This window comes from Dendropsophus ebraccatus, chromosome 6 (assembly GCF_027789765.1).
Source record: "Dendropsophus ebraccatus isolate aDenEbr1 chromosome 6, aDenEbr1.pat, whole genome shotgun sequence".
NCBI lineage: Eukaryota > Metazoa > Chordata > Amphibia > Anura > Hylidae > Dendropsophus > Dendropsophus ebraccatus.
Window position 1 is genome coordinate 110,849,331 of NC_091459.1, and position 12,102 is coordinate 110,861,432.

The window sequence follows — 12,102 nt, forward strand, 5'->3', positions numbered from 1 at the left end:
ATGCCCCCAGAGGTGCGCCCATACACTAATAATGCCCCCAGAGGTGCCCCCATACACTAATAATGCCCCCAGAGGTGCCCCCATACACTAATAATGCCCCCAGAGGTGCCCCCATACACTAATAATGTCCCCAGAGGTGCCCCCATACACTAATAATGCCCCCAGAGGTGCCCCCATATACTAATAATGCACCCAGAGGTGCCCCCATATACTAATAATGCCCCCAGAGGTGCCCCCATATACTAATAATGCCCCCAGAGGTGCCCTTATATACTAATAATGCCCCCAGAGGTGCCCCCATACACCAATAATGCCCCCAGAAGTGCCCCCATACACTAATAATGCCCCCAGAGGTGCCCCCATACACTAATAATGCCCCCAGAGGTGCCTCCATACACTAATAATGCCCCCAGAGGTGCCCCCATGAGCTAATAATGCCCCCAGAGGTGCCCCCATATACTAATAATGCCCCCAGAGGTGCCCCCATACACTAATAATGCCCCCAGAGGTGCCCCCATACACTAATAATGCCCCCAGAGGTGCCCCCATACACTAATAATGCCCCCAGAGGTGCCCCCATACACTAATAATGCCCCCAGAGGTGCCCCCATACACTAATAACGCCCCCAGAGGTGCCCCTAAAAAAACAAACATCCTACTCACCTAATCCACGCTGTGCAGGCAGCAACTCTTCCTCCTCCTCTTCGGGCTCCATCTTGCGAGCCGCAGGGACGGGACTTCCGGCAGACGTGATGACGTCACATCATCACGCCTGCCGGAGGGGCACATGATCACGGCCCGGCCTCCCATAGGCTGCTGGTATGAAGTGCTGGCAGCCTATGGGAGAGAATACAGGAGGAGGAGGCTGACAGGTCCTTCTCCTGTATTCTGATCGCTTTAATGTTCCGCCTGTCTCCCCCCCCCCCCCCCCCCCCCCCCCGTGTCTCTTAGGGTCCGGGCCCCATACGGCAGCCCTGGGTGCTAGTCATAGAGGTAGTGCCCACCCATATATATGGAACATTTTTGGCATAGTTTATATATATGCTATAAACATTTAATACCACTTTAAGTTCATTTGGGACTTAAATTGCTGAACACTGTGTAAGCCCCTAAAAACAAAGTTATCATTTCAAGTTAAGAAAAAAAAAAATATATATATATAAATAAATTCTATCATGGATTGTAAAGGTGTCCAACATGACTGACTCTTGCAGTGATAATTATCAGCCTTCATTTGCTAGTAGCTCAAACCTACCCATAGCACTGTGTTTTTCTTAGCTAGAATAAATGTGCTTCCCCCCTTCACATTAAAAATGCCCAGACATGGATGACATCTTTTCCCTATTCTAACTCTTTCCCTGCAGTAATCTCTTTCCGCCATTAGATGGCAGTGTCGCACAGACAAGCCAAGTCCTGCTAGTTCTTTCTACAGGTCAATGTAAGTAATTTTCTTTCAACAATAGCAGGGAAAGGAGGGCTCCTATTGATTGCAGGAGGGGGGGTGCGTGTTCCTTGTGCTCTTGGATTGGCTGGGAGGTGTGAGGGGTGTGTAGAATTCAGACAGGATGAAAAAGGAGGGGGGATTTGGAAGAGGGGAGTTGTGTGAGTGGGGGGTGATCACTCCCCCCCCCCCTTCAGTCTCAGTGCCTGTGCTCCTTCAGTGAACACTTTACTACTGCTTGCAATGTGAACCTGGGATAGCCTCATCACAATCCCCCCACACCCCACACCAACATGCACACACACATGCACTGACATCCATGCACACATCCCCTGCCTGGTGCACCCTGATCATCTCCTGGCTGTCATGCATGCACACACATCGCTCCATACAGTGCAGCAAAATGCATCTCCAACCTGGGACTTCAGTGATGCTCACCAGCCAGACAGCCGGACAATTCTATGCCAAATGAGGATTTAACATTGCTGAGAGGGGGACACCCTGAAGATTCTGGAGTGCAGCCTATTGTCCTTACTATGTGTCTTTAGTTATTATTAACATTTTATGTTTATTATTTTTGGTCTAAAGTAACCTCTTTCCATCCCACCATGGAACTAAACTGGATGCTGCTGTTATCTCTGGTTTGGCAAGTTCAAGCTGTGGAAGGTAAGCTGGACTGATGAATGTGTTTAAAGGGTTAAGCATTTGGGGGGGGGGGGGGGGTCTGTGTCTGTGATCTGCGGGCCTTGGCTTTTTTTGCGTCATATTCTCAATTTATCCTAAAGGATCACAATAGGTTGTTAGGGTGGAGAAGGTGTCACGTTTTATAGCAGGTGACACAGAACGCAGGTGTAGAGTGCAAGCTCTTCAGCCCAGAGAAGGCTCCGAGCTGAGATGAATACAAAGTTCCTGTTTTGTAATCTTAGGCTGCGAGCGGTGGATGTGTTTACACGGATCTCTATGGGAAGCACCTGTTATGAGGAAGCAACAAGGTCCTTAAATTTTGGTGTGAGGAGACAATACAGATTAGTAATCTGATTTCTCCGGGATTATTCTCGGCTTCCTCATCCACGCTCGGCTGGAACAGATGGAGTGCCACTCACACCGGCTGCTTTCTTTAATAAAAATAAATGTTCTGTTTCCCAGCTGCATAGAAGAGACTATAATCAGGAGATGGTGGGAACTCTCTGAGGTGGTCTGCTACTTTCCTGACATTATCCGCCTGCTGATGCCGCTTCTCCCGTTCAATCAAATAGATGGGGTGCAAAAGATGAGGTGCAAATGTGCCATTTGTGTCAGTGTGCGAGAAGATGGATGGCCCGCTTCTGTTACGGCTAAATCAATGCGTTCTCTCTGGCCGGCGGAGAGGGTATTGACTGATAGATTTTGTTGTGTGTCCTACAGATGGTTATAGATTCTCACTTTCCATGGTACCAAGCTGGTACCCCCCCCACCACCCCCCTTCCCCTTTCCTCGCCGGTCCAGTTTTTCGCTATCTACTTGGCTTTGCCAAAAGAACGGAGCTGCATTGCAGTGCTGATTTTGTTTAAAAGCAACGTAGGGCGATGGTGAGATGGCAGGACACACCAGGAGGTGGAGGATGGTGCTCTGTCTGGTATGACCAGGGGCACATAGCATACTTGCTGCAACCCTAGAGTAGGTGGTGCCACCTTCTAAGCTGATACCCTTCTCAAGGCTCTCTATTCCCTTCTCTTCTTTTAACCCTTTCAGCCTGTTTCTATCTCTCTCTCCCTCCATGTCCATCACTCCGTCTAGCAGTCTACCACTTCCTCCCCTATAGTCTTTCTCACTTTCCATGTGTTACAATCTCATCTCTTTTTCATACATTTGCACATTTTCTTTTCTCCCCCCACAGTTTCTCAGTTATTACTTTCACCTGATATGACCCAGTATCAGTTCTTCCTCTCCTTTCACAGCCCACAAGCACCAGCCATTCCTTGCTGGGGTGAGGTCCAGGAGTTGTTCCTCTTCTCCTCCTGGTCATATCATCAGTCTGGACATGTCTGTTTCCTATGTGTAGAGCTAGCCCAGCACTGGGTTACATAGTACACATCACCAGAAGCCAAGCCTGGAGCTAGGCACTCGCCTCCACAATCGCTTTTTCGAGACACAATAAACATAGAACAATAATAAATGTGAACAGATCTGCACAGATTTGGGGTTTTTAACTCCCGTTGGGTTCTGGTTTCCATTTATGTATGTATATACTTTCTGGATGACATGCCTTCCAGGGGTTTTTCTTATATTATGATTATGAAAACCAGAACCGGGTTGATGCATGCCCCAGGGTGATACAGCAATGAACCGTGCCTTCCCGAACAGCTGGAGAGCGCTGGCAGGTTATTAATTATGCCCGACCCATAAACATTTAGAGGGAAAATCTATGGGGATGGACCAGATCTGAGAACTGGGGCAACGCACCGACATTACCATTCTGGTCATACATAGAGGCAAATCACGTTCATACCAGTAACTTCAGAGACAGAACTGCCCAATTTATATAGGATATATGTCTACTAGGATGGGATCCAGTGTATTGATCAATCTGGTGACCGAATCCTTCTATCTGACTTGTTTCATAGAACACGAGAGGCAATTCGAGTCTCATGTTATCCATTGAACTGCAAACATGTCAAACTGGTTCATTGATTGGTGAATTGGTGAAATGAAGTTTGCTCGTCTCTATTGCCGTAGTGGACTTAAAGGGCATCTTTAAACATGATCAGGACGGGAGAGATGATGGATAAGTAGGGGTTGTGAGTTGTGGTGCCTCTTTGGTTTAGTGGTGTGAAGATGATGGAGTATTACAGTCCTATTGATTAAGACTAATACCCTATAGGGTTTGTAGTGGGACCAATGTCCATTTTATTATCCTTTTGAATTCTTTAGTTACTAGAAAGGGCCTAGGTAGATAAGTATAGACATTGTACATTGGTGTTAATGATTGATAATGTATGAGCACCACCATGCACCTAGAATGGGAGTGGGCCAAGCATGGCTAGTAAATTTTCCCTAGGTTATAAGAATTATATAGACGCCCATAGGCGCAGTAGATCACCATGTCCATAGCAGTGTCGGATCCAGCAATGTTGTCGCCTTCTCTGCTTTCTGTGCCTCCATCCAAATGAGAACAGCTGCGCAGGCAGAGAGCTGCCTCTACGTACAGGAGTAAGGCTCGCACAACGGAAGAGCTGTGTCTCCCAGCAGAATGCACCGACAGATTGCACAGAGCGAGGAGGCTCAGAGACACAGAGTGAGAGTGGATGTGATAAATGATGGAACTATCTATCTCGCTGCTAAAATACACTCTGGGCTTACAGCGTATTCCCAACCTTTCCGTGCCAGCTGAGTGTAGGGGTTGGGCAGGCACAGGCGGCCTCCAGCATTGTAATGAGGAGACCAAGACTTATATTTATATAAAGACCCCCCCATTCCTCATTTTTATTATAGAGTTAGTTTATTTATTGAATTTAATATTTAACACTTTAGGGTTGGTGCTTAATAAAAAATCCCCGATTTAAACAGGGGTTGATGAGAGTCGAAAAGTGAAAAAAAATTATAACTTTCCAGTATGCTGACCTAATGCGTCTCCATTCCATCACCGCCCCTTGTTTACTACCATGATGTCTTGTCCACAGCAACCAATGGCTGTCCGACGTGGTGACGTTACATGTACAGTGATTGTATACCAACAGAAGCCCAGATAACAAAGCATTGCCATCATGTCCATTGGGAATGGATAGTTGCCCCCCTTTTTTGGCTAAATCCTTATGGGTCTGTGTTCTGGAACTGATCAATATATTGGTATTCACTCATTCACGTCCATCTTAGCAGCTGACCGTAGTATTAGGTGCCGGTAAATGAAATTCAGGGATCTGCGTGAGGCTTGAAATGTTTCTGTTTGGATATAAATAGAGGCAAAAGTCTAGAAACAAATATCTGTAGGATGCTTGACGTTGCATTGATCTTCTCATTGACGTTGTTTGCTAGACCCATGGTTGTACATCTGACATATGCTTCCCTACCCTGCTGCCATCTGTGGTGCAGCAAAGCAGTGCTGAGAAGAAATTTTAATTATATATTGTACATAATGTGTGGTTATATATACTTATTTATTTATTATACTTGTTTATTATACGGTTTATAGATATGATCTATCTATTGCTTCTCTCTACTTCATATACTGTAATATCTATTATCTATCTATCATCTATCTATTATCTATCTATCTATCTATCTATCTATCTATCTATCTATCTATCTATCTATCTATATATCTAGAGTCCAAAAAATGGAAGCTTCCATTTTTTGGACTCTATATTCGTATACCTTGGATCAGGTAGTTGGAAGCAGGCACCCTTTCTGCTATTTCAGCTGTTGTGCTGCGGATTTTTTTGTTTATATCTATCTATCTATCTATCTATCTATCTATCTATCTATCTATCTATCCCATTATATATCTGTCTATTTTTCTTGTATCTCTCTTTATCTTTCTCTCTACTTACTATCTATCTATCTATCTATCTATCTATCTATCTATCTATCTATCTATCTATCTATCTCCTATCTATCTATTATCTATCTATCTATCTATCTATCTATCTATCTACAATTCGCATCCATCTATCTATTATCTATTAATCATTATCTATCTATCTATCTATCTATCTATCTATCTATCTATCTATCTATCTATCTATCTATCTTTTATCTATCTATCTATCTATCTATCTACAATTCGCATCCATCTATCTATTATCTATTAATCATTATCTATCTATCTATCTATCTATCTATCTATCTATCTATCTATCTATCTATCTATCTATCCATCTATCGTCATACCCTTGGATATCCTATGTATGTTAGAACCATCAAGATCCCATAGTTTCGAGTTGATATTCCATAGGATATATGTGGCCTTCTATTACTATATGGTAAGAGAAGTGAATGTTGACCCCCTTCCCCCATACTGTGTATGATCAATGAGACGGCTCTGATGTTGGTATCCTCGCTGTGGTAGGAAAGCCATTAGGAGAACCCTCCTTACAATGGCAGTGCACTTGAAGCCGGTGTCTACCATTAAGTATATACATTTTCTTTAAGTGATTCCACGTAGAATTTCCATTTCTTGTTAGATAAACTAATAGCTTCTCTTTCTAGTATGAAATCCAATATTTCAAACCAGTATGCAAAGTGTTTCCCGGGAATACACTAACTAATCTATATTGACCCCTGATAAAACAATACAGATCAATAATCCCTATAATCCACTTTTTCATTATAGCCCAATATTTAAAAGCAGTCTGAATGCTCCTGCTCTTCGCCATGTGTTTCTGCTTTGCACTTTGCATAGACCGGAGCAGTGATAACTCTTTATATGACGGTATACTGGGAACGCCTTGTTGCATCAGACAGTTTTCCAATGCATCAAATCCCAACTATTTTTGAAACCTAAAGTTTTCACTGATTTATATGGCGGTATTATGAGGACACTGTATGGGAGTAGTATTAGGGTGGGGTATTTGGACACTATGCCAGTTTATGGGGGGCATAGAATGGCCTATGGGAAACACAAGGGGGAGATTTATCAAACATGGTGTAAAGTGAATCTGGCTCAGTTGCCCCTAGCAACCAATCAGATTCCACTTTCCATTCCTTACAGACTCTATGGAAAATGAAAGGTTAACAAAATCCATTATAGTTCCTGAACCTTACAAATAAGTTAAAGGGGTACTCTAGTTTTTTTTTTTTTCTTTTAAACCAACTGGCATCAGAAAGTTAAATGGATTTGTAATTTACTTCTGAAGTATTGCAGTAATTATCAGCTGCTGTATGTCCTGCAGGAAGAGGTATGTTCTTGCCAGTATGACACAGTGCTCTCTGCTGCCACCTCTGTCAGGAACTGTCCAGAGCAGGAGAGGTTTTCTATGGAGATTTGCTATTGATCTGAACAGTTCCTGTCACTGACAGAGAAGGCAGCTGAGAGGACTGTGTTAGGCTATGTTAACACAGCGTATAAGTACGGCCGTTGTTGCAATCGGCAACAACGGCCGTACTTTGTACGAAAAGACACACTGCATATGTTTCTATGGGATCCTGTCCGGAGCATATACACATAGGGGGAGATTTATCAAAGGGTGTAAAATTTAGACTGGTGCAAACTGCCCACAGCAACCAATCACAGCTCAGCTTTCAGCTCTGGTGAAAGGAAAGCTGAGCTGTGATTGGTTACTGTGGGCAGTTTGCAGCAGTCTAAATTTTACACCCTTTGATAACTGTCCCCCATAGTATACGCTCCGGCTGGGATCCCAAGCGGTGTCGCAAAGAACTGACATGTCAGTTTTCTGTCGCCACAATTCAGTCAATAGCGGCCGCAAAAAGACCTGTCAGTTCACACAATGAAGCAAGCGGCTTCGGCCGCTTGCTTCATTGTGTGCTATGAGGAGTTCTGATGCGGGCATGCGCTGATACGCCCTCATCAGAACACTGCTGCCCGAAAGATCATCCGTCTGGTACTGCAGTATCAGCCGGGATGATCTTTGCAGAGACGGGTCACGGAACGGCGGTCTCATACGCCATGTTAACATGGCCTTAGACTGGAAAGAATAAACCCCTTCCTGTAGAACATACAGCAGCTGTTAAGTACTGAAAAACTTCAGATTTCTATATTGAAGCAAATTACAAATCTATATAACTTTCTGAATACAGTTTATTTGAAAGAAAAAAATGTTTTTTAATAACTGGTCTCGAATATTGTAACTGTGCAGAATAGATCAATACATAACGGCTATACACCCCTGTAACCTAGACATATGGGAGAAGCAGCGCTATATCAGGGATTCATTTAAAGATTTTGGATGGTAGTATATATATAGGGCATGTATATAGTGGAAAACTTTAGGTGTTAGTGTATATAGGTAAAAAAAAAAAAAACACTAGCAGATTGTATTACCAGTGATCTGATATAGATCAGCAAAACAAGTCCAAGTGTTCTACTGAGGCGCTGAGACAGATTTTTCTTTGAAATTAGATAAGAAAAGGTTGGTCCCCATTGCCATGTGCTCTGGCCATGCATCTAACGTGGATCTTTATTGATTTGGACATCTGGACTTTGTATTACTTCCCTTACCATCTGCTGAGCGCAAAATACATCATGCTAAGAAAATGGAGAATTTTTCATGTTCAAGTAACTCAACAATCAAATTATTTTCAGTTGTATACCTTCCTTTTTGTGGTTACTGAGTGAGTGTTTTATTCTTTATACAAAAAAACTTAGCGGATGGTCACAAAGTTAACTTAAATGATAGTAAATACACATATTATGTAGAAGAGATTTGGTCTGCACTTATAGAGCAAATGCAGCAATGAAATAGAAGACTTGGCACTTGGGATTTAGATGCTTCAAAAGGGTTTATTCAGCAAATGGCTGACACGCTGACGCTGTCAGCGTGTCAGACGTTTGCTGAATAAAACCTTTTCAAAGCATCCAAATCCTGAGTGCCCAGTTTTCTATTTCATTGGAGCAAATACATATCGGACAAACAAAATGGAGCAGATTTACTGTGCACAACAATGTGTTTTAGATACTTTTTTGGGACTTGTCAAACAAGAGGTCATGATGTTGCTGGAAATGAGTGTGGCTTAAAATTTAACACCATACGCCAAAATTGATCCAAAATGATGGTGCAGAATTCTGACCCAAATGAAATTGGCACTGTTGTCAACAAACTTTGTCAAACTCAATATTAAAAAAAAAACTTTTCAATAATAAAACTGAATAATAAAACTTTACAATAATATATCTTATCAGACAAAATTGCTTACTTCTTCTTTTATCAAGCATTTTTCTTTTTCTCCCTTCCTGGTGAACTGTCATCCATTGTCAAAATCAGCTTAGCAACGACTGGTTAGGATTTGTTCTGTTCCCTGAGATGACTACAAGTTTTGTTCTGTTCCCTGAGATCACTGCAAGTCTATGGAGGGGAAAGAAGGGCGAAGGAAGATGGATGGGAGAGTGCAGAGAGAGAAAGACAGCTAAAAGACAACTTGCAGAGCAGAAATGTGCTCAAAAATGGATGTAAATCCAGTGTAGAGTGTGGCAAAAGATGTTAGTTGTTCTCAGTGAGCTGTGTATAATATTTGTTGCAACTGTTAGCAAAATGGAAAATATAATGAAAAGTCTAAAGCACTGCCATAGAAAACTTACAATAAATGCTGTAAAAAAGGAAATGTACAGGAAGGCGGGACTCCGCTACAACTCGTCTTTGCAGAATCTGCCAGACAAACATTGTAGACGTTCTAACATCAAAGTTCCCATCTGTACTGCTCCACACTGTGACGATGAGCACTTTGTGCTCCCATGTAGTAGTTGGGCCATCAAATAGTAGGTCCCTCTGTGCTTTCATATAACAGACAGATCCTCTCTGTGATCTCATATTCTAAAAAAGCCCTTTCTAATCTGTGCCCATATAGTAGCTAAGCCTCTCAGTTTAGCCATATAGCAGTTAGCTCCCATATAGTTGTAAGACCCCCTCCCAGGAGTTAGTACACTCTGTACCCCCTATACAGTAGTTAGGTCCCCTCTGTGCCCCTCTATTGATGTTAATCTCCATGTGCACCCTTATATAAATTAGGCCCCTAACGCTCCATATGTTGCACAATGAAGATGTTGCTGAGCGGGCAGCTGGTGGCAGTGAGCTGTTTATCATTTTTAAAGTTCAGATTCTAAAAAATTCAGAAAAAAAGCACTTCCCGCCAGGAACTTGGGAGAACCTGGAGCCTGGTGACGGTCAGTTAGCTGGTGACATGGCACTGTGGAGGGGACAAGTTAGGGGTGCTCAAGTATAGATTCTTTATTATGTTCTTGCACCCCCTACCTGCAGCAAATTTTTCGTTTTTGCCGGGATTTTCCTTTAAAGGGAACCAATCACGCCGAAAATCCATCTTAAGATAAGGAAACGTGCTGGCACATCACCCAGCACGTTTCCCAAACATCCCCCTGTAACCTCCGTGCCCCCCTCCATCAGTCAGTAATCTTACTTTGAAGAAGTCCCGCGCTGTATGTAAATTTCCGCCAAGTAGTCACGGTGGGCAGATTTAGTCATGGTGGGCAGAATCAGTCACAGGTCCTGGGCATCTGTAATGGCTGTAATCACGCCCAGAGGGGCGTGATTGAGAGGTCTGCCTTCCATCCAAGTGACCTGGCGGCTTGCATATCACGTCCGGCGTCGTCTTGTGACGTACTGCGCATGCGCGGACTCCGGGAGACGTCGGTGCTGCGTGCGCATGACATCAGCGAGCAGCCGACGTGAAATGCAAGCCGCGGGGTCACGTGGATGGAAGGCAGACCTCTCAATCACGCCCCTTTGGGCGTGATTACAGCCATTACAGACGCCCAGGACCTGTGACTGATTCTGCCCACCATGACTAAATCTGCCCACTGTGACTACTTGCCGGAAATTTACATACAGCGCGGGACTTCTTCAAAGTAAGATTACTGACTGATGGAGGGGGGCACGGAGGTTACAGGGGGATGTTTGGGAAATGTGCTGGGTGATGTGCCAGCACGTTTCCTTATCTTAAGATGGATTTTCGGCGTGATTGGTTCCCTTTAAGTGTCATATCATCATGTGTTGTTTGTTTCCCCTCTCTTTTCTTTTCTTTGTCTCAGTCTTTCTCTCACCTCTGTTCTAGTCTAGTCTATTTCTAGTACTGCAGCGTAGCCTTGCTGTGTTTCAGTGTTTGTTGGAAGTAGAAGGGTTACGTGCATCTCTTAGAGGCTTACACACTTTCTTTATAGACTCTAAGCATCTTTTGAAGTGTACTAGGTCTTTTTTTGGAGTTCTGTAACTTTGTTTTCTCTCCACCCTCTAACTTTCCCTCTCCCTGTTTCACATCCCCCTCTATAGTCTTCATTTTTCTGCTCCTCTGGGTTTCTTTCATTGAATGCTCTGGCTGCCCTTAAAGCATATGTCGCGTTTGTTAAGACTCCGACAGCAACCTGGCGCAGAGCAGTGGGGATCCGGGAAGCATACACCTTTTTAAAGCTGAAATAAAGATGCCTATTTATAAAATGAAACATACTTAGGAACTCTACAACCTCTCACACAAAGCAGGACTATGTATTAGGTCACAAAATAATCTCTTTTTCTTTCTTTTCTTGTCTCTAAATTGCCATTGACATGTCATTATTTCCATCCCGCTCCATAGGGGCAAAAATAAAATGAATGCATAAGATTTATTTATAAGATTATCCTGACGCTGAGTGCATTTTCCTGTGGGTTTGTTTAATATGGTTTTTGTTGTAATTTAATGTAGGTGGATCCCATAGGATAAAGCAGGGGCGTAGCTATAGGGGGTGCAGAGGTAGCAGTTGCTGCACCCCTTCCCTGTTGGGTATAGAGTAGAAGGCAACCATTATAAAGATATAATGGATGGGCCTGTTACGTATTTATGTCTAGATAATACTTTTCAATTCCCATACTAAAATAATGGGTGTTTTCAACTTCGTCATGGGTCCTCTATGTGAAGGTTTGCAAGTTTACACGTCCATGGAAAAGAATGTCGTCTATGAATCCCATAGCATCCATAGAGGTTGTTTTCAAGGACGCACTTCATAGGCTCGACGTGCAAAATAC

The 12,102-nt window shown here is 43.2% G+C and overlaps 1 protein-coding gene across 1 annotated transcript in view; it reads left to right on the forward strand.

The window, feature by feature from the left end:
• Positions 1 to 1,655: 1,655 nt before the first annotated feature.
• Positions 1,656 to 12,102, forward strand: part of EPHB1 (EPH receptor B1) — a 244,583-nt gene continuing 234,136 nt past the window's right edge. The window contains exon 1 of the mRNA XM_069975673.1: positions 1,656 to 2,107. Within this exon, the coding sequence (XP_069831774.1) occupies positions 2,050 to 2,107 (58 nt within the window). The 5' untranslated portion in view covers positions 1,656 to 2,049. The remainder of the gene's footprint in view (positions 2,108 to 12,102) is intronic.